The sequence below is a fragment of the Neomonachus schauinslandi genome, chromosome 5 (genome assembly GCF_002201575.2).
Source record: "Neomonachus schauinslandi chromosome 5, ASM220157v2, whole genome shotgun sequence".
Lineage (NCBI taxonomy): Eukaryota > Metazoa > Chordata > Mammalia > Carnivora > Phocidae > Neomonachus > Neomonachus schauinslandi.
The window spans coordinates 74,675,553-74,699,531 of NC_058407.1; the positions used below are offsets into that span (position 1 = coordinate 74,675,553).

Sequence of the window (23,979 nt, forward strand, 5' to 3'; positions counted from 1 at the left end):
GAGAGAGGGAACACAAGCAGGGGGAGTGGGAGAGGGAGAAGCAGGCTTCCCGCGGAGCAGGGAGCCCGACGCGGGGCTCGATCCCAGGACCCTGGGATCCTGACCTGAGCCAAGGCAGATGCTTAACGACTGAGCCACCCAGGCGCCCCATCAATTTTCTTGAGTTACACAAACTTGGGAGAACAGTTAGGTAATATGGTAACCAAATGTTCTTTTTGAAAAATGAGAGATACTGAACACCCCTATGCATGATATTTAGTCCCTGTAAGTTTTCCTTGGAGGCTGTAACCAGAAAATGAAAACCTATAAGCCCCCAGTTAAACTCATACTATGGCTGGTGGGAGGACTGCCTTGCAGCACAAAGTCAGCCTCATGACCAATGTGTCTCTGTTTCTGTGACTCTAATAACAATCCTGACAAGAGCTAACACTTAGTGAGCTATTACTCAGTGTTACCTTATTGTTACTCCACGTTAGCTATTACTGTGATTCTTATTATACCAATAGATACAGAAAGGAACTGGAATTAACAGAGACTAAAAACATAATGGCCCGGATGCCCCAGGAAAAGCTCTTACATTTGAGATAAGCCGCAGACTAAATGTCATTTCCAGGAAGTAAAGGAAGGGACAGGGACCAACTCCAGGGAAAAGGAACTACATGGCAAACTCACACACTTTTCACAGAGATATTTTAGGCACAAACTTCACAACCTTGAGGATACATTTCCTCAAATTGGAAAGATCAAAAGTGGTGATCAGAGAGAACTAGGAAGAGAACTCTGGTCAGAAAGTGGTACCCATTAGCCTATAAGAACGAAAGGAAGAGTGAATCTGAAACAAGGAAAATTTGAGAAAACATATCATACTTCCCCCACACTGATAGCTAAGATCATCATGGACAGGTTAAATTGTCTTCAGTTTTGTGTTACTAAGGTAACTGACACGTGGTAAGTATACAGAAAAATATTTTTAAAATACTTTAAGATTTGTGTCCTTGAAAGAACAAGTTTTAGTTATGAAGGAATTTCCCCTAACAGTGTTGATTAAACCAGGTCGGACAGAATTGCTTTGGTGAGGAAGCAAGGATCCTACTTTTCCAAGATGCACAGAACAACATTTATGAATTATTCTTATGTGACCGGCTCACACTATAATACTCACTAAGAAAAGGTAGCGTTCTTGTGCTGATGTGTTCCGAGCAGCTAGTTTGAGGATCTGTCCCTCTTTTATTAGTTCATTTGAAGGATTTACAATGTCTTCTTCCTCTCCCAACATCTCATAAATCTCTAAGAGTTTCTTTAGGTTCTCCTAGGAAATTAAAACAAAACACAGCAAGACCAAATAAAGGGAGGTTTTACCTTAGTGGCCTTAATAAATACCATGACCTTAGCTAAAATCTGGATAGTTCAGAAGGGACTGGGACTAAGCATAAATTTGGTATAAAATGTGTCAGTTATGAGCAAATTGAAACCTAGGAGAAGAGGGGAGAGGATTATTCCACGTAACACTAAACATTTAATAAAGAATCTTTTTTGTTCATCAGTATCAATTTGTTTTTGTCCAAACCTGCAGATAATATTAGGTTATGTTACTGACAATTATCTAACTAGAAGATTCCCATCTCCTTTGAAAAACACTTACCATTTTTCTTATTGCACTATTAGAATGGCTTGCTGCTGTAGATATAATTTCAAGTGATTCTAAATGGGAAAAAAGAAAATTAAATAAATGTGTTTTGTTTTTTCTATGCTACTAAAGAGCTGAATAACATATACTACAATAAGAAGAAATCCGAGACCACTGACCACATCTGACACCAAAAGCAGGGGCAATTTCCATTTACAAAACAGATACTTTAACAAGTTGATTTGTAAGCAGATTACTTGGAACATGAAGGACATTTCCCTGTAAATAAGTCATACACAACTATACAGATGACCTATATAATGAACCTTCAAAATTAACAAATACATGTACACTAGACTGGTACAAGGCACTTTGACAGACACTTTCATATATATTATGTCACTTCATTCTTCTTTTTTTTTTTTTTTAAAGATTTTATTTATTTATTTGACAGAGAGAGGCACAGCAAGAGAGGGAACACAAGCAGGGGGAGTGGGAGAGGGAGAAGCAGGCTTCTTGCCGAGCAGGGAGCCCGACGTGGGACTTGATCCCAGGACCCTGGGATCATGACCTGAGCCGAAGGCAGACGCCTAACGACTGAGCCACCCAGGCACCCCTATGTCGCTTCATTCTTACACAACCTCGAATGGAGAGTCCATGAGCCAGCTCCACTTGGCAAATGAAACAAATGGCAAGTGATGTGGCTTGGTTAAGGTTCACACAACTATGATACTGTGGGGCCACATTGGGACACCTACATCTTCTGGTTCAAAGTTCTACAACATTTCAGCAGGAATACTGTTTTATGAGTTTTATGAGCAAATTAACCACCAAGCATAACCAAATTTCTTTGGGAAAACACACTCACAGTTCTACTCTTGGTCAGGTGAGGGGGAATCCACTGATGCCAATGCTGATGGAAGGTTTTGTTGCTGAGCGGGTGGTGGGAGAGATGGGAATGGGAACCATCTGGTAAGGGCAAGGTAGGAGCTCCAGCACCACTGGTGAAGAGCTGTGGAGGCTCAGGCCTCCTGCTGGATCAACCCCAGAGAATGCTCTCAATCCTAAATCATGACCTGCTCTTTCTTTTCTATCTTATGAATACTGGCCTGATTAATTCTGTTACCGCAACAACCTCATTACTTCTAGACCAAATACTCTGTCTTCTTTGTTCCATGGCTGAACAGAATGCACTTTTGTTGTGTCCTCCTCTACTTTGGGTCTCTAAAAGCACCTCTGTGATTTTCTTACAATTTTAGTTTAAGGAGCAGTGGGCAACCAAAGAGAGTAATAAAATACCCTACAGCGTTGTTAACCTTCTCATTGTTGACACTGCCAGCTTAGGGCAAGTCTAAGTCTTTGAGTATAGAAGAAACTGAATTTTTATTTAGACTTTGGAGGACTATCCTGACGGGGGCAATTCTGTGCATTCCCTACAGGATCCAAGGTAGAGGGAGACAGAAATAAAATAACCTGGGATCAGCAGTTGGAGGAGTAGCAGTGGTGATCCCACCTTCAGTCCTACCACTAGTTCTGCCACCAAAACCAGCCATGCAGCCCAGATGAGTGGGAAGTGGGCATGAAGTGGAAAGTGGAAAAAGTCAAGTCAGGATAATTCTAAACTGTAAAGGGGGAAAGGGAAGTAGAGAAGTTCCTGTGGTCGTTGACTCAGTTGGGTGGTAGGAGAAATGTATCAGAGAAAGCCTCTGTTAAAAAAAAAGACCCAGTCTGCCAAGACGAAAGACTGTATTCTGTGTTCCTCATCTCCTACCAGGGTACACTTATAATAAAAACAAGAAATTACTAGCAAAGTACCAATGTTTCAAGATTGTACAGCAGCATAGTTAGTTCTTGACACTAAGCCATTTCTATCCCTTAAACTTGTATTCTACCCTTCAGTTACTTGATTTATTTTTTTTTAATTAAAAAAAAAATTTTTTTTAAAGTAAGCTATACACCCAAAGTGGGACTTGAACTCATGACCCCTAGACCAAGAGTCACATGTTCTTTTGGCTGGGCCAGCCAGCTGCCCCCTTATAAATTTTTTTTTTTTAAAGTAAACTATACACCCAATGAGGGGCTTGAACTTATGACCCCTAGGATCAAGAGTCATATGCTTTGATATTTTTTTTAAAAAGTACATGAGAGGGGCGCCTGGGTGGCTCAGTCGTTGGGCGTCTGCCTTCAGCTCAGGTCATGATCCCCGGGTCCTGGGATCGAGCCCCGCGTCGGACTCCCTGCTCGGCGGGAGGCCTGCTTCTCCCTCTCCCACTCCCCCTGCTTGTGTTCCCTCTCTCGCTGTGTCGCTCTCTGTTAAATAAATAAATAAAATCTTTAAAAAAAAAAAAAAAGTACATGAGAAAGCTAAAGTATTGAAACTCCTGAGCCTTAAAAAAAACCCATTCGTTAAGCTCTAAAGAAAAAATAGAAAACAACTAGAAGAACGAGAGTAAAATTTTCCCGGGAAACTGACACTACAAAGCATCGTTTTCTCTTCTCTTTTAGGGTAGGTAGAGCCAACTTTGCTTAGGTTATTTTTACACAGTAAATGTCATTTTAGCTCTCTTGGTATGCATCAACCTATCTAATTAACCAGCAGCACCAGTAATTCTGAATGGTTGTATTCTTCCTGTGAGAAGGTAATTGTGTATTGCTATTCCAGATGTCTTTCTAAGACTATAGTTTCAGATTTCTGAGTTAATGATTAACGTGAAATCAGCATGAGAAATGTGATTTGCATTGCTCTAAACCTGTGATTTGGGCTCAGAAGGGCTTGCCTAATTGAGATGTTGATGACAATTTCCAGTGAGGTTATTTTTTGGCAGCAATATTTTACTAAATTGGCTGTGAGATATATCTTGCTCTTTAACCACAAGGCTGCCAGGTCACTTGATTACCCCATAATAGAAAGGGGGCAGGAGAGAAGCATTTACTTTTAGCATCATTCCAGTCGGGAGAATCAGAGGGCAATTTCCTTAGGTAGTCCTTCAGGAGCATCTCATACCGGGGAATCCGCTGAACAGGTTCTAGCATGTGATGCTGCAAAGTCAAGCTCCCACAGATCTTCTGTTTCTACAATGAGAAAGGTTTTTGAAGAAAGATTTAAAAATGAAATTGGCCCATCTAAAAACTCACTGTCATACAGAACTTTCATCAAGGACAGTATTTCCCTACAAAGTGTGGTCTGTGGACACTTGCATTAGATAGATCTAAGGCACTATTAAAAATGCAAATTCTGAACCCTTTCCCAATCTATGAAACCAGAATCTCTGAGGCTAAGGCCTGCGAACACGCATTTTAAAATATCCCAGATTCTTACAACATTAAAGTTTGAGGCCCACCAATCTAGTCTAAGAACAGAAAGAAAAATCAAGCAGAATTTTAAGGAAGAAAATTCCAGATTGCTGGCAACCACTTCAATTAGTCACTAGGAGGGTTTGTGTGGTCACATTATTGAATCATACTCCAGAGATTTTTAAAAGATGCATATATTTAATGAGGTTCACAAGCACAACAGTATTACATGACTTTGGACTCAGCAGAAACTATTTAATAATAAGGCTACCATAAATGTCATTTCTTTTGAACTTAAAAAGACTCCACATAGAAGAATGACAAGATCTGAGCATCTTATTATCTCTCACAAAATTTTAGTTTTTCATTAGGCCATGCCAGTCTTTTCCATTAGAAACTGAACTCTGTAAATAGATCTCCTTTTCTTACAGCAAAATTGAGTCTATAGCCCTTATTTTTAATAAACTGTTAACATAAGACAGGGAAAAGATTATTTGAAAAATAAGATGTGTTCTTGTTCATATTAAACAAATGAAGAATCCCATTAAAATACTTATTGAACTCATACTATGATCAAGGCACTGTCAGGTATAAAAGTTGTATTAAGACATGATGTTTGCATTCAAAGCAAACAAGAAACTAAAGCCTTCACAGACAAGAGAGCATTGGACATGAACTCTGATGAGGGCAGCCTCTGGTGGGAAGGGAAGACAACCAAGGGACAAGTGCCCAAAGAGGGACCATGGAGAACAGGCCAATGGCAGTGGGAACACACACACACACACACACACACACACACACAGGGGATGAGGAAGAAAAGGTAATCTGGGGTAATAAGTCAAGCTGAGTTTAGACTTGCTTCATCAAATGCAGGTTTTCATGCAGGAGAGTAGTATCATTAGATCTGAGATGTATTAAGATTAACTTACTGCAGTGTGGCTTTAGGGAGATGTGGGGAAATTCGTTTGGAAGTTATGGTGTAGACCAGGAAAAAAAATGTATGAAGAGCCTGAAATCAACATGGAAGCTGAAGAAATAATAGCTTTCCCTACTACAGTATAAAATACTAATGATATAAATTTAGTCATTTCATTTGACTTTCTCCAAAAAATCTGTTGTATATGTGTATAGGAAATATATATATTATTATATATTATATGTATAGGAAATATAGGAAAATATTACTGATCTCCACATTTTTACATGAAGAAACTGTGGCTCAGAGAAGTTAGAGTCTTCTGAAGTCCAGTGACTAAGCGGCTGAATGTTAAACTTAGTTGGTTGATTCCCAATGCACTATGACAGGTTAGAGGTAGGAAATGATTAGAAACAATGACCCTAGAGGCATCGGTAGGACATGATGGCTAAAGGCCCAGGAACATGAGGGTGTGAAGGCCAAGAAGAACGCAAGGAGTCAATCAACCCTGTACTCTGTCCACATCACAGTTTAAGCCAAAGGGGCTAGTAAAAGAATCAAAGGAGCCAGAGTTCAGAAAGGTAGATGAGTGCTTAATCGTGAGAGAAGAAAAAGAAAAAAAGTGAATGGAAAGAGGCAGGACTTTTGTCTATGGCTGAGGGAGGAGACTGGCAAAATCCTCCCTGGAAAAAGCAACTAGAAAGCTGGATAAAACTGATAAAACAACCATTTCAGCCATCTGGAAATTGACCAAAGGCACAGAACAATCTGAAAAGCGTTTATGCTTCAAAAACTGTTGACCTTTGGGTAAGAACAGTGAGAATTTGTGGCATTCTGGCCTGGGGTCCCACCCATTCCTCCCCTAGCAAATGAAGATTCAATGACTAGAAGGTTCAGTTTGGGTGGGACTGGCTGTGAGGACTGGCAGCGTCTCTGCTAAAGTTGAGAGGGCTCATTAGATTTGGAGTGGTGGGCAATGCACACATCCAGCAACACTGTCAGTGAAAGTGAAGGTGGGCAAGTGGGGAAGACCAATGGCTCTACGAGCCTGAAGCTGTGGTTGGAGGTGGGAGGTTAGATAATAATATTCTTGGCTAAGGCTGTGTGAATGATCAGCAGAGAGAGATGAGAGCTTAAGCCAGCACACCCTCTGGGCCACCCTGAGGCTATGAACATGCAGACAGGAGATGTAAAAGGGTCCAGTGGACTTGAAAATGGTCTGATCTTTAAATGCATTCCCCCATGCATAGGTCCATCAGGAGGAGACAGTTTACTGGCTCTAGGTAGTTTAGTCATCTCTGTTCAATAACAGTTTGACCCTTAACCTACACAGACAGAGGGGCAATGCCTAGAAAGCTGGGATCACATATACACACACATGAATATTAAACCATATGCTGAATAGAGACATTGGCAACTGCACACCAGAGGAGAGACAGATTTTATAGATTGAGTCTAAGCAAGTTACTAAATAAACAAAACTAAACCAAAGCCTCTTTCAGTGGGGGAAATCAGAATCCAGAGTTGCCACAATAGGTTATCTAAAATGTCCAATATTCAGCAAAAAAAATATGAGACATTCAAAGACATAGTAAGCTGTTACTATTTACTAAACTGAAAAAAGGCAATCAAAAGAAATTGTCTATGAACACAGATACTGGATGTAGCTGGCAAAGACTTCAATGTAGCTATTATAAAAATGTTCAAAGAATGAAAGGAAATTGTATTTGAAAAACATGAAAAGTATAATAACAATGAATGCACAAATAGCAATTTCCAAGGAGGAAACAGGCAATATAAAAAGGACCAATGGAATTTCTGGAGTTGAAAAGCACAAGAGCTGAGATGAAAAATGCACCACTGGGATGTGACAGCAGATTCCAGATGGCAGGAGAAAAAAAAAATCAATGAACTCAAAGAAAGATCAATAGAAATGATACAATCTGAAGAACAGAAAAAAGACTGAAGAAAAATGAATCATCTCAGAAACTTGTAGAATAACAAGAATACCAACATACGTGTAATTGGAGTAAATTATTTGAAGAAATAATGGCTAAAAACTTCTCAAATTGATTAAAAAACCCTACACATCTAAAAAATTCAACCCTAAGCAAGATAAATATAGAAAGAGTCACATTTGACACATCTTATTCAAATTGTTGAAAGACAAAAGCAAAGAGATAAATTTGAAAACAGCAAGAGAAAAACAATTCATCACATACAGGAAATATCAATACAGTTCCTAACTTCCCATATAAAACAATAGAGACAGAGCACAGTGAAATGACATGCATTTTGCTGAAACAAAACAAGACAAAACAAAACTATTAACCAAGAATTCTGTATCCAGCAATACAATTCAATAGTGAAAAAAAAAATAAGGATATTCCCAGATAAACAAAGACCAAGAAAATTTGTTGCTATCCAATCTCTGCCTTACGAGAAACACATCATTTTATGTGGAAAGGAACTTACTTCAGAAATGATAAATATATGGGTTAATACATTTATAGATATATTTTCTTATATCCTCCCTTCTTCCAAAGACATAAAATTATATAAAATAATAATTATATCACTGTATTACTGGATTTAAAACCTACAAGGGGAATATATAGGAGACTAAAAGCACAGGGCATGGAGGAACAGAGCTACAATGGAGCAAAATGCCTGTATTTTACCAGAATTAAGGTTAGTATTAATCTGAAGTAGACTGTGATAAATTAAGATGCATATTATAATTCCCCCAACAAATAGTAGGAAAAAAAATGAAAAACAGTTTTAAAATTTAGAGGAATTGAAATGGTAGAATAAGAAATATTTATATAGCACAAAAGAAAACAGAGGAGCAGCAGAATCCCCACCCAAAAATCCTATGTGATCCAAAGAATTCCTTTTTGATTTTTTAAACTTTATCAAATAATACGTTATTAACAACTTTGACTAGAGAATCAAATAGAAATTACTACGGTGTTATTAAAGTGTATTATCCAGATTTGGTGAAATTGGAAAAAAAAAAATCAGGACACATATATAAAGTGACACACACACACACACACACACACACCCAGAATAATAATGTTTGCAGAATGTCAGGGTTTATGGCAATCATTCTTTATATTCATTCCATCATCTCAACCTCCGAAAGAAAGCAAGAGAAGCATAGACCTGAATGGGAACTCACTTTATAAATTTATGTGGATCTTTACAAAAGCTAGACTCAAAAGCAAACAGACTTTACTGCTCAGCACATAGCATGTGCTCAATAAATATGTTAATTTTGCAGAGATGATTTTTGCATAATTCAGAATAGCATGGAATTTGGCAGTCTCCGACAGATGTCTCAATTTAGAAGACCAGTGCTCTAACCCCTGAGATATAGGGCCTCACAAGATGTCTCAATCTGAACTTTAGATCTAGAAGACCTTATGATTTCTATGGAAAAACTAATTCATAGCCTTGAACAAAAGGGTCCAATTACCTGAATTTCTTCAACTACTGCTTTGAACTGGGGAACACGCTCGGTCATGTTTTTAACCAATTCCATAGCGTTATCAAATCCCTTCACATATTCTCCATACATCTTAAGGAATGGTGCCAATTTCTGAAGGATGTCACCAATTCTAGGGGTTGTTTCCCTGTACAAAACACAGAAACAGGTCATTAAGATTTCTTAGAGAGTAAGTGAATTAACAGGACTCCAAATGAAGTGATCACTTTCTACACACTCCCTGTGCTTCATCAGACCCACCTTGCCATGAGATGGGTAGAGAATGAAGCAGCACCTTTTTAGAGGGAGTTTAGGAATGACATAGTAAAGAGACATGCTATGGAGTTTTTAAAGTTCCAGATTACCCCTGATATCTCATCTCCACTAATCAAAAGATAGTTTGGAGAGCAGAGATGAAATCCTTTTCAACCAAAGCTAAAAATGTACCACAACTCCTTATCAGTGGTCTTTACAGTAAAAATTTAACTCAAATGTTTGGCTGTAGCTCTGTGTAGCATTATTGTTTCAATTTAAAAGCAAATAACGCAGCACCTAATGTGACTGCCTTAGACATATCATTTGCCATCTACTCCTCTTACCATTCTTGCATTCGTTTTTCCAGCTCTGGCAATAGGAATTTACTATGGAAGGCATTTATTGATGAAATATTAGAAAAGATTTTATTCACCATCTCTGCTGGAAATGAGCCTCGATTTGCTTCTTCTAATAATTTGCAGTAAAATACCTGAATAAGAGAATAAAGCAAACATTACTTTAACTTTATTGGTTACCACCTAGCACTGTGCTGGGCATATAGTGGGCTCTTAGTAACTTTCGTTGAATCAATGAAAAGGTTCATGGTTCAAGAAATAAATCATTTTTGAAATGTCTGAATATATGCTTTGATTGAGAAGAACCAGGAATTAGAATTAGAAACCTTGACTCTAACCTAGGCTATGCATCTATTTGGGGGATGTTAACCTTTTCTATGCCAGAGAATTTCCAAGTGAGGTAAAGGGATTTACTCCTATCTATAAGTAGAAGTAAGAGAGATGGAAAGCTTTACATACAACAATTGTGGTACATTTCACTCCTCTTTATGTTTGGAATGACTTTGATGGCACGTGTATCATATTGCCCTTTACTGTAATTTGTTGGCATAAATCTCATTTTCCCTATTAAAACCTGTATGCCCCCTTGGGGAGGGAGGCCATCACAGTTTAGTTCCCACAGTAGAACAGGTGCTTAATAAATATCTGGTCAATGGATAAATAAAAGAATTTCAGTTCACAGATGTTTTCTTGCTTTTAAGTAAGTAATAATGCATGATAACTTGAACACTTACAAGAGGATAAAAAGATCTCCTGTACATAATAATGAGTATCTTAAAAACAATTTTTAAAAAAATTGCAGTCTTAGCTATACTCCACTAGGGCTACTATACCTCTTAATTGCCATTCTGTTAAATGTAGGCAGAAGGAGGTCTGTTCCTTCATAATGTCCAGATGGTTGTTAATTTTCTAAATTCACCTCCACTGCATTTTCTTGGGAGGCAAAAAGAACACAAAATTATGTCCTTAGAGACTCCAATAGATAGGATATTAATTAAGACTCTAAAATTCTAAAAGGTCAGCAATAGTAGCTGACAAGCTAATACGGCTAAAATAATAAAGAAGAACAAAAACCAAAAACCCACAAAACCTGGTAAGAGGAAAAGACATGTCTCCATGATGGGAATACCTAACATTTCAGGTCTGTAATCCCCATGAGGAAAAAAACCGTTTCGAAGGTACAAACTCAACATGAATTGATGGACTTACAGTGAAATTCTTTGGAAAGTGAGTATTTAAGTCACAAACTCGTTATTTCAAAGAACAGAACGCTTAATCTGATCCCTTAAGGCTCACTCTAATAGGGCCAGAGTTCACTCTAGGAACCGACGATAAGGAGGTATAATACCCAGGATGGCGTGTTCCCATGAAGTTCCAGTTTTCCGATGGCGGGACAATTCTTCTTATAATTAACACTCAAACATGGCAACTTTCTCTTCTAATAAGAAAAGTCTACATTAACAATCTACCAATTACCTTGTTCTTTTATCATTAAAACAATATTAAGAGGCCTTAGTTTTCAAGTGTTCGTATGACGCATTTTAAAACTTTCTTTGTAAACGTACGTGTATTTCAAATGAGAGGCTCCGTGATGAGAGTACAAAATGTGAAAAAGTAGGATGTCACTACCAACAAATATTGACTATGCAACTTTACACCAGGCACTGTATTAGATGTCTCCTACAAGTTTGAACAAGTGAACGCTCAAAATTCTTCTGGCCCTAATACTCCATTAATTCAGATGACTCACATGGGGCTGAAGAGTGCATGAGACAAATAGAATCAGTGACATATTCACGTACGAATTAGAATCACCAATCTCTTAAATTTAGATGATAATGGTAACATGGCTCTGGGATCATAACAAATGGTCAAGAAACATACTAGTGTTTAGTGTTGAAAGATACACATAAAGGCATTTTGTGACTCACAGAGAGTCCTTGAATCTGCTCTTTATGAATTGAAAACCCTTTGTGTCTAGTGAATTCATTGACAAAGCTAAAAATCCTAAAGATTTCCTTGAAGAAAAAGCTTTCACTGGCCAAAAAATCATGCCCTTCTTATAGTTCCTAAAACCCCTTGATTACTAAAAATGATGTACAATGCCAAAAAATAACCCTGAAAGGGAAAATCTTACCTGATCTAAGAGGTCAAGTCGGTTGACATAAGCTCTTTCTGTAAGCAAAAGTTCGTTGGCTATTTTGTGAAGCTTTTGCTCGTTAGTTTCCTAAAAATACAATAGATGTTCACGTATTAGGAAATAAAGCCTGGACATATTTTTCAAGTAATAAACACCTTATCAGATGGTCAAAACAGTTTTCTCAAGCTGCTCAGGTACCCAATTCATTTCAGCCATGAAGGGCCATCCAACCAGAAATGAACAAAATTAAAATAATCTTCTAGATTTAACTTAGAACATCTTTAGCCTCTGTCAAAATTAACACTCTCATCTTTGTTCTTAAAACACCTTTTATCTTTCTTAGATACTGTATTTGGCTCATTTTCTCCCTGCCTCTCTCAGGCCACTCTTTAGCCATGATTTCATCATTCTCTCAGATACCTTGTCTAATTATTAGCTCTCTGTACCCAACTTTTTGCCTTTTTAAAAAATGTTAGGGAAAATTCCAATCACATATGAGTAAACAGTAAAATGAACCAGTATGTATCCGTTACTAAGATTCAACAGCTATCAACTCATTGTTAATCTTGTTTCATCAATCCTCCCCTCCCTCTACCCATATTATCTTAAATACAAACACTGTATTATTCCCTCCGTGTATGTTTACTTAGCCCTTAAATATATTTGTATAGCTTTGCTAGTTCCATGAGAATGGGAACACTTTTTTTTCTCGCTAACTTGGTAACTCTCTCTTGTCTTCAATAAAATACTGGCATTCAATAAAATATTGCTGAATACATGAATGAGTAGCAATAACACAAACCTAACTACTGTTGGACTTTTATTACCACTTTGACATGCTGTCAATGTAAGACCAAACTCATCTTTTCAGGAAAACCTCTCTCTTACCACCTCCCACCCTACCCCATGCCACCCTACCCCACCAGAACTTTACCAGCCTGATGATGGTTCCATCCCTTTCCAGTTACCTGGCTTTGGCATCTTGAATCTCTCTAAACTTAGTTCCCTACCACAAAATCCAGCTGCTATGAGCTCCTACTCATATTATATCATTAGCATCCATCCTTTAAGTTTTCATCCCTGCCACCCGGTTTTGCTCATACCATATGTCAAGCCCAGCCAATCAATAGCTCCCAGTTGATCTGATTCTACCATTTTTTGGCTAATCAGACCCACCTTGCATGCTGTTGTATGAGCAATCTTTCTAACTCTGCTTTGCCAAGATCATTCTACTTTCCATACAAGGAAAACTTCCAACAGTCCTCTTTTCACCAGCAGGATAAAATCCAGACTCTGTACATCATTCAGGGTTGTTCAAATCTCATCTCTGCTCACTGTCTCAGACTTCTTTCCCGTTGTACCTTTGCAGGCACCCTTCCCTCCAAACACACCAATCTAATGCACCGTTATAAAACATGTCCATGGCCATTCCCAAACTTTTCTTCTTTCCATTCTCTCTGCATACATTTTTTTTTTTTAAGATTTTATTTATTTATTTGACAGAGACACAGCGAGAGAGGGAACACAAGCAGGGGGTGTGGGAGAGGGAGAAGCAGGCTTCCCATGGAGCAGGGAGCCTGATGCGGGGCTTGATCCCAAGACCCTCGGATCATGACCTGAGCTGAAGGCAGACGCTTAACGACTAAGCCACCCAGGCGCCCCCATGGCATACATTCTTGCTTTATCTCTTTAGGTGTTTAAGACTTACTTTTTTTTGGGGGGGGATGGCCTGCTGAATTTCCATTCCTTGTCCATGGAGCCTTCTTCAACTATCCAAAGCTCTTGGGTTTGGTGCTATTAGAACTCATTTTCTATTTTATACCTAAACATCTTTTTGTTGAGAAACTTCTACCTAGGTATTTGCTGAAGTATCCTTTTCATTCTAGGCAAGTATGAATCATAGTAAGGGTTTAGTAAAAACTAATAGGAAAGCAGTACAAAGTATATTTTAAACCAGTGTCTAATTTGTGCAAAGACTACATTTTAAACTATGTATAAAATCCTATTCAGCTGTAGGAATGCTTCATTGTGTTCAGCATATGAGGTCTACTTTTATGCTTTATGCAGTATCTGTTCTAATGTGAAAAGTTATCATTTTGCTTTTTACAGCAGCACTGAAATGAGGTATTTTTATGTGAAATCTTCAGGTAAAGTAATGTAATACTGTTTAAATATCTGTGGTCTCAAAAATACTGAAATAAGAACTATGTAGTCATTAAATTCCACAGTTAGCCAAGGTTTTGGTTAAACAACAAATTCAGGGTAAAGTATTAGCATTATCGTTTGCCTGTTTGACATCCTTTCCCTCCATTTCCTAATGATACCCAGATTTGTTCAGAGCATCTATCTTACTACTATGTAGCCTTTCCTTTGGAGAAACTACCCTCATTCCCCAGATCAAAATTAGGCCCTGACTGGTGTAACAATCAAGAATACAGTGACTGGTTCAGGCGCCAATGAAACATGAGGCTATATGCACTGGGGCTCCCTCCTCTCGGCCCCACCCCTCTCTCCTATCACCAGCTCCTGTTAATAGATCTGCCCTTTTCCAGAATGTTGTGTAAATGGAATCACACAGTATGTGCCTTTTGAGTCTTGCCTCTTCCAATTCTCAAAATGCATTTGAGATACATCCTTGTTGTCATTAGTATTAGTGGCTTGCTCTTTCCAAGCCCTTATTCTTTTTTTTTTTTTTTTTAATTTATTTGACAGAGAGAGACACAGAGAGAGAGGGAACACAAGCAGGGGGAGTGGGAGAGGGAGAAGCAGGCTTCCTGCCGAGCAGGGAGCCCAATGCGGGGTTCGATCCCAGAACCCTGGGATCATGACCCGAGCCGAAGGCAGACCCCTAATGACTGAGCCACCCAGGTGCCCCCAAGCCCTATTCTAATAGTGGTACTACTGTATCTTTTTGACTTACTCACACACTTTCCTATGCTCTGATTCTGGTTTGACAAATAACTCTAAAGAAAACCACCCAGCAAAATTTGTGCCATGATAAAATGATACATCTCTTATGAGTCACAGAATTCATTAACCAACAGGTCATACTGGTTGTTATTGCTATGCAGTGAAGTCACTCCTGAGGTCTTCCACATCCTACAGGATCTTAAATAGGAAGCTTATAATAAACAATCTTTTGCTGACTCTAAATCATACTTTAGCTGAACTTGGCAAGTTGTAGGTATCCTGGTCATAATTTGCAAAATCCAAGGGGGATGCCAGGAGTTATTAGCAAAAGCTGTGTCCTTCCACACAGATGGGCTTCTAATGTCAGGACCCTGACCTTGCCAAAACCAACACAAAGATAAGCAAAAGTAAACTTGCTGACATTCAGTTTAAACACTCACATATAGGTGTATGAAAAGTTACTAGGGATTTTTGTGGTGGAGGTGAGGAAATCACCGACCCAAACAACAATTTCACCAGAAGAACAGCTAACACTTATTCACTGATTGCTTGTTATGCACAAGACACTGTTATATTTTACATAAATTGACTAATCCTTATAATAACTCTATAGAATAGATACATTATTTCTGTTTTATAGGCAGCACACACATACAAAAGACAAAATTCCAAGGCTCAGAAAGGCCAGGTGACTTGCCCCAAGTCACACAGTTAAAAGGTAACCAAAGCAGATTCCAATCATATAGGAGAGCATGGGACTTTACGTCATGGTCAGTAAACCCTTCGCTCTCACTCTAACTCTTCTCTGCAACAAGAAACAAGACTAGTAAGTGCCTACAAGGGATACAGACTAAGGAAATACAAACTATCCACTTGAAAACGAAATGGGATATCTACTAGGCATTTTAATTTACACATTCTTTCTCTAATATAAATTCTATTTATAGCAGGCTTCTCAGCATTCTAGTAATTATCAGGTATTAAAAATTCAGTCATATTTGATGTAATGATATGATAGCTTCTAACTTTTTTCTTTTTTTAAAGATTTTAGGGGAGCCTGGGTGGCTCAGTCATTAAGCTTCTGCCTCCGGCTCGGGTCATGATCCCAGGGTCCTGGGATCGAGCCCCGCATCGGGCTCCCTGCTCGGCGGGAAGCCTGCTTCTCCCTCTCCCACTCCCCCTGCTTGTGTTCCTGCTCTCGCTTTCTCCTGCTCTGTCAAATAAATAAATAAATACAATCTTTAAAAAGAAATTTATTTGAGAGACAGCAGGAGTGGGGTGAGGGGCATAGGGAGAGGGAAAAGCAGACGCCTTGCTGAGCAGAGTGCCCAAAGTGGGGCTTGATCTCAGGACCCTGAGATCATGACATGAGCCAACAGCAGAGGCTTAACTGAGTGAGCCACCCAGGCGCCCCTGATGGCTTCTAACTTTAAAAAATTAGTTACTGAAACTCATCTGTGAGTACATTTAGGGAGAAATACATGATCCGTCTGCATGCATGGGTCTCTACTACTCTATTAGACTTGTGCTTAAATAACAAACCTGTTCTAAAATTGCTGATACACTGGGGATATAGCACGGTATTTTTTTAAAATAGAAAGTTAAATAGGTCAAGTTATAGAATATTGTCTCTTATTATTTGCCACTTCAAAACTATATAACCCCTACTTTGTGCTTAGCACTTTACTAAGAAGTCATATATTCTTTAGATTCTTTGGAAAACAGTAATGGCTACACAATATTGATTTAATAAAAAATCCTGTTTGCCTCTATTGGAACCTAATACACAGACTTCACTTCTAAAAATAATAACGAATATGCTATTAGAAAAGCATCTTACCTTTGATATTCCTCTATAAAATAAACAGATTTTTTTCACTTGCAAATGATAACTATGTCCTATATTGAAAGCTGATTCTCAGAGTACTGCCTCAAACAAAAATACAATAGAGTATGTCTAAACAATCCCAATTGAAAAGGCAAGATGTACGCCTCTTACGGTAAAAGCTTACACAATTTACTTTCCTCTGCTTCTCTCTTACTTCTCTCTGCACAATGCACTTGCACACGTCCAGTAACCTTTCAGCAGAGATCCGCTCCATTCCCACTAGGTCAGGTTCAGCCTGGTGGTGAGTCACTGTGCCCGCTGGCTCATGAATGTGCTGCACTGTCAGTTCTGTCTCCCCACTTACAGATGTCACCAGCTCCTGCAGCTCTTTTCAGACCTTTTGGCATGACTCTTCCATATGGCAGGAGCCCAGACAAAGAGCCCCCACTGCAGCTCACAGACTTCATTTACTGGGTAGGCAGAAAATGTTTGTGTGGAGCCAGTGATTCATCTTCAGTGCCATACGCACTGCCACATGCCTCAAAACCACCAAGCAGGGGAGCAGATATTTTGGAAAGAACTTCATAAAGGTTCATCAATAATTAGAGTTTCTTAGAAGATACTTTAAAGGCAATGCCTTCAGTTACATAAAAATGAATCAGATATTGATATCATGCTTTACTACTCTTCAATTATGCTTTTTAACTTTTCAGTACATGTTCCCATGATTTCATTTTAAGCAGGAAGAATTTTTTTTTCTAAATACATTGAATCAAAACTGCTCTTTCCATATATTCATTATAGGTTATATTTAAAATAATATGTACATAAGTTATTGGGTTTTATAGGACCAGAATGAATGCTTCTAGGTTCTGGAAGTTTCTACCCAATTAATTAAATTCTTTCATGGAGAAGGCAGATGTGGCTTTGTATGAATACATATGTTTCTGCTTTCCCTGAAGTCCATTCTTTCATAACAAGATGAGTCAACTTAGGGAATAAACACTTGATTTTGTACCACAATTCATGAGATGCATCAACATTTTGATAGGTCATTTTTAATGTCTTCCTAGACATTAAAGTCTTCTATATGGCTCCAGGTGATAATTTAAAATGAGATCACAATGATATTTGAATGTCACATAATTGGCCTATCATCTCAAAAAGCATCTTAAAGTCTCTAACTTGTCTTGACACCATCATTCCAATATTCCAGAACTGTATACATTTTTTTCTCATTATACTAAAGAACAGGGAAGTCAAGGGAGGCTATCACAAGTGAGAGACAATGACAGCCCCACCATTTAGAGAGTACTTACTGTGTGCTAGGCACTACAGTATGTGCTTCACATGAATTATCTAGTGGAATCCTACTAATATCCTGTGAAGCAGGTATCATTATCCTCTCATTTTATAGATGAGGAAGCAGTGTCTTAATGAGGATGGGTAATCTGCCCCAAATCATATAGCTAGGAAGTGACTGAGCCAGGATTCAAATCTTGGTCTGTGAAAATAAAGTTCTTGCTTTGTTACAGCTCTTTAAGAGAAGTCCCTGTGGATTTGTGTGACAAGAAAATGAGAAGGTAAGGGAATAAAATACAGATTTTGTGTTCAATTAAGATCATGTAGTAATGCCATAAGGAAGGTCACATGGTCTCAGGGAAGATTTGTAATCAGCAAGAAATTTATCACCAGGTTCACATTACAGGAAAAAGAATACTCACTATGATACACACACGTTATTCCTTTCCCAGGGCTTCATTGTATAGTATCACAAGAATAAATAGTTTATTACTTTAGCATGATCTTTCAGGAAGCTTTGGGAGCACAGTCCAAGCCTACTTTCGACCCAGCACCAATATTTTTCCAATCTGATGTCCTATCTATACTATTTATTCAGTTCAAAACAGGAGAGTACCAAGTGAGAACTTTTAATCAGAAGGTTTACATTATATCCTTTCGAGATAGGGTAGGGAGAAGGGCAAAAGAGAGCTTACACTGAGAAGGACAATTCAGTTACTTGCATAAGATCAGACAGGAAGTAAGTGGTAGCAAAGAGAGAACTTTGTTCTTCTTATACCCAATTAGTATACATTAGACTAAACTGTCCTTTGCCTTTTGCAGAAATTAAGGCACAAAGAAGAATTTAATATATGCTCACAATGAATAACTGAATTAACCTATACCAAATCTAGGCAGACCATCAAAGTAATTACGTAACATAAGTATTTTCTGATGATAGTTCCCTAGCGTTAAAACCTTGTGCATATAAGTGACTGCACTATGTGGAAATAACCTATGGTCCTCAAGTAAGAGAAACAAACAAAATATAGGAAACCAGGGTTAAAAAGGAAGTGGCATGCAAAATTATCTCTGTGCATCCTGCAAAGGAGCACGTCAGCTTAACACGGAACCGACAGCTGCTGGAATACTTACCTGGCAGGATATGCTGAACTTTGGATCTATCAAGGGATATCTCAGGTCATGAGTCTGTTCATCTTGACTTACAGATGAGGAAACAGAACTTTATTTTATGTTTATCTAACAGACAGCTCACATTATGTTTTAAGGCACTGTTCTCAATCCTTTACAATGATTCAATGACCTTTGCCTCATAATAACCTTATGAGATAGGTATTATTTCCATGTTGCATATGAAGAAACTAAGGCACAGAGAGATTTAAGTGACCTGCTCAAGGTCATACAACTGGTAAGTAAGTGGCTGAGCTGGGTTGCAAACCTAGATAGTCTGGCTCTTAAGCCTGTCTTCTTGACCACCAGGTTATGGTATATTGTTCTTTTTGTTTTGTTTTGTTTTGTTGTAAGCTACATACAACAACTGCTGTGTTTTAAGATCTGGTCTTTTCATTTCTCTCCCACCCATGCCAAACAGCATCTTTAGATGCATTGTGACCCCCAAACACCTCGCTTTCCCAAACCTCCTAATTCATGTCAACATTGTTAAACTCCATCTTTGACTCCATTATCTCCTTGTTCTCTCGGTACTGCTGATTTGCAGACCTTGCCTCACTCCCACTGCAAGTTTGATCTTCTCTTTCTTAAGTTTCAGGCCACTCAGCAATGCTGGGGAGACTGTTGATTATGCCCGCTACCTTTGATCCTGGCCCTCAGAATCTTAGTCACAAGTCACCATGAGAGCTAACCTTCTCCATTGTCCTCAACCCCTTGAGGCTACCTCACTGGCCTCTATGGGGGCACTTCCCAAACTGACACATTCAGCACCCAGCCTAAGAGTCACCTCTACACTGTAGTCTTAGTATCTCGCTCACTGAGTTCCAGACTCTCCCCACTTCTCAATTTAGGCTAACAAGGAAGAATTCACCCTCTCAGCCATGCTCTGAACCTTGACTTTGAGTTCTCTTTTCCCTTTTACCTCTTATATAATGGTTATATATCTCAATACTCCTTTTCAGCTGTTTCCTCTTTGTATTTTTTCTTTTTTTTTTTAAGATTTTATTTATTTATTTGACAGAGAGAGACACAGCTAGAGAGGGAACACAAGCAGGGGGAGTGAGAGAGGGAGAAGCAGGCTTCCCGCTGAGCAAGGAGCCCGAAGTGGGGCTTGATCTCAGGACCCTGGGATCATGACCTGAGCTGAAGGCAGATGCTTAACAACTGAGCCACCCAGGCGCCCCTCCTCTTTGTATTTTCTGCAGTACTTTGCAAATAGTATATGTGCATTATAAATGTACTGCATTTAATTTGGTTACCCAGGTTCTCTGAGCTAGTTAGCTATAATGTCCCAGTAAGGCCAAGGCCTCCAGACTAACTCCTAGTTTCATATTCTAAATGATGACCATCCTTATAAGCCCACCAATAATCCTGTGCCCCCTCCCCCCAAATCCTGTGGTTCTCATGATTTGCTCTTCTTTTTCCTCTCACACAACTTACTATGTTCCCCTTTTGATTACGTTTGTGCTCTCCACAGCTCGGTCCTTGCCCTTCTTCCTGTTCCTGCACATTCTATTTCGGCAATATTAATCACACCCTTATGTACATCCTCTTACATTCTTATCCTCTTTCCTGAGCTCCAGATCTGTATTTCCACTTGCTTAATTAATATCTCCAAATGGATGTCCTACAGATGCCATAAACTCAGTAGTACAAAACTAACCTAATTAGCAACTCTACCTCTCCCAACATTCCAAATACAATTATGTTCCTTCCTGTCTGCCACCTCAATTATTTCATTAACATATTAAGAAACCAAGACCTGCCGAATTCTGTTAAAGTACCATGTCTGAGGTCACCTAGCTGGTAAGTGACAAAGCTGGGGTAGGAACTCATCTCTTTTAATTCTAAAGTCTTCACCCTTACCCAATAGACTGTAACGTCTCCAGAGTATTCTATTTTTGTTTGAGACATCTTCATGAGGACAATCCATAAGTCCCTCAAATTTAGTATGTCTAAACCCAATTAAATTTTTGCCCTCCAAATACACCGCTCCTTCCATTCTCTTGTAGTTCAGTAAGTGATACACCATCTGCCACTTCATCCAAGCTAGAAGCTGAACATGACTCATTCCCTACCTCCATCAGGAGGCCCTCAGAAATCTCCCTTCCTTGCCCTAACCCTCCACCGCATCCGTCCAGGACCTCATCCTCTCACACCTGGATTACTGCAGTTGCTTACAACTGCTCCATCTGTTTTCCTTTTATCTGACTCATTTTTCTAAAATCCACAGATGGTATAATCATGTCACTTCCATGCTTTAATTAAGTGCCTTGGAGGCCAGATAGTATTAGTATGAAATAACACAGGAAAACACCTATGTTTAATCCTACAAAACAGGATGCAGAACTACCATACATTAGGCTATTGAAAAAAAAATTTTTTTTTTTTTCCCAAATATCAGCTCAGAAAAACAAGCTGGAATGTTAAATACCAAAGCAGCTCTCTTTGGAAATATGGGTGATATTTGTATTTTCTATGCTTTGCTGCATTTTCTTGATTTTCTATGAGGATTATTAATTTTTATCACAATTTTAAAAATCCATTGTTTTCAGGGGAGAAAGATACAGCTTAGGCATACAAACCCACTGCAATTTGTCCTTAGCTTATATTTTCTTTTTAAACCTATCCTTCTACCCCTCACACAATTCTCTAGCCCTCTGGCCTCTTCTTATTGGGCCAGAAACACCCACAAATATGGCATCTATTCACTTGTCTCTGACTAGATACAGCTGCTCCTCCCTACCTCACTCAACTCCCTAGCAACCTCCCCATCACTTTGCTTCAAGCTAAATTCAACTGCTTCTCAGCACCCTGCCCCTCAACCAGCCCTCACCCAGGCACAGGTAATTCCTCATCTGTGTTTGCGAAGCACAGATCACACCACATAGCATGGGGATTTACTTATGTCTCTCTACTGGGTAGACCGAGGCTTTGAAGGCAGGGTGTGTCTTGTTCATTTGTTTCTAGCACCTAGCACAGTAAGCCCCACACATTAAATTTACAAATGGAACAGGTGTTTTTTTCAGGTACAGGCTCTTTGAAGTTCATTTTTTCTCATTATACTTTTTTATACCTTTCCAATATACTAAATGGAGTCTCCACAAAATAAAGAACTTTCTAAATTCACCTTTCAGTTCTAAGTGAATAAAGAAAAGCTATCCTCAAGACTTTTATGAACTATCCAATCCATATGGTCAGCGGGACAACTTTTCTGTTATTCAACACGTCGCTTTAAAACTCCTACAACTTCAGTGAGAACTTTCACTGTAATACTAGCAACAACAAAGACTGATTAGTGAAGCTGGATGATTCCATTGCTTCTGCTTGTCTTTCACATTCTTGGAATGGAAGCTGAGTTGACAAGAGAAGACAAAGCTAAGGAGTAACTTACTATTTGTCTTCAAGTCTAACATGATCTCAACAGCTATCCCCCTCTATTTTTCAAGAAGTAAAGGGAAAGAAATTTAAAGCCTCACAAAAAGGAACTTGTAGCCCATCATAAGGAAGAGAAAATCAAGGTTAGCATTATGTTTTAACTCCCAGAAAGCTCTGATACCTCACATTACATCCTGCAAAATCAACAGTGTTAAGATTCACAATTAAGTGAAATTAAAGGGAAAAAAAGGAAAGTGAGTTAATCTGGATTACAGCATTGGTTTTCTATTTGCAGTACTTCTGAATTTGATTCTCTGTCATTCTTTTCCTTACGAGATGATTATCTTCTTAATTTTTGAGTATGTTCAAAGGTTATAAACTCTCAAGCCTTATGTTAAAACATAAGTAAAATGCTCATTAAAAAAATAAGGCACTAGAAAAAAATTTACGTTTTTTAAAAAAAAAAAAGTTTCTATAAATCTCCAGGTTGTCAATTCTCTATCCGTTGTATCAAATTTCTATCTTCATCAATTCCTCACTTTATTATATAATTTCTTTCATTTTTGGTGAAACAAAGGACTAATTTAAAAGGTGTCTGTAATATTCTTGATAAAACTGCTATTATTAGATTTATTATTATTTGCCAATAGCAGATTCATAATTTCTATCTTTAGTCTTAGAAACCATACATCTGCATTGTTTATATTTGGCTTACAATATGAAGTACAGAGGAAGGAAACACTAATAAGTCTCAGGAAGATCTACAAATACAACCTGTTAAAGTATACCTTGGATATTAAAAGGCTCATGAAAACTATAAAAAGAAGTGTTTATTATATGGCATAATCAATGAATGCATTCCACATTAATGCATTTCTAATGAAGCTTACCCACTGAAGCACATAAATCTGAGAAAAAAAAATAACCATTTTTAAATGAAATTCATACTAAAATGTCCTGACCCATTTCACCTGAGTCTTTTAATATAGTTAAGCTATTTATGATAACCCAAATTTGTCATGCCAAACAGGATTATAATACTGTTACCCCTGATGCCCTCAAGTATGCAGACACATGTGACAGTTTCCTGCCCCCTGTCACTTAGGGGTTTTAAGGTTTCCTTCTAATGATATCTCCTCCTTAGTAGACTTCAGTCTTTTAATCTCTTGTAATACATAATTAACCTTAATTTAAAGATACTGATAACACCTTACGGGTAAGAGCTAAAGGTGTCACAAAGTGCTCACAATTTTCCTTTAAGTCAGAGGTTTAAAAAAAAAAAAACAACAAAACTATCTGCTTATTTTGAGGTG

At 38.4% G+C, this 23,979-nt stretch overlaps 1 protein-coding gene across 1 annotated transcript in view; it reads right to left on the minus strand.

The window, feature by feature from the left end:
- The window catches only part of FGD4 (FYVE, RhoGEF and PH domain containing 4), a 210,040-nt gene that overhangs the window by 18,861 nt on the left and 167,200 nt on the right, over nt 1–23,979 (minus strand). The window contains exons 5-10 of the mRNA XM_021690470.1: nt 12,076–12,165; nt 9,927–10,072; nt 9,319–9,475; nt 4,561–4,699; nt 1,643–1,701; nt 1,163–1,309 (exon numbers count right to left, since the gene is read on the minus strand). Coding sequence (XP_021546145.1) covers nt 1,163–1,309; nt 1,643–1,701; nt 4,561–4,699; nt 9,319–9,475; nt 9,927–10,072; nt 12,076–12,165 — 738 coding nt within the window. The remainder of the gene's footprint in view (nt 1–1,162; nt 1,310–1,642; nt 1,702–4,560; nt 4,700–9,318; nt 9,476–9,926; nt 10,073–12,075; nt 12,166–23,979) is intronic.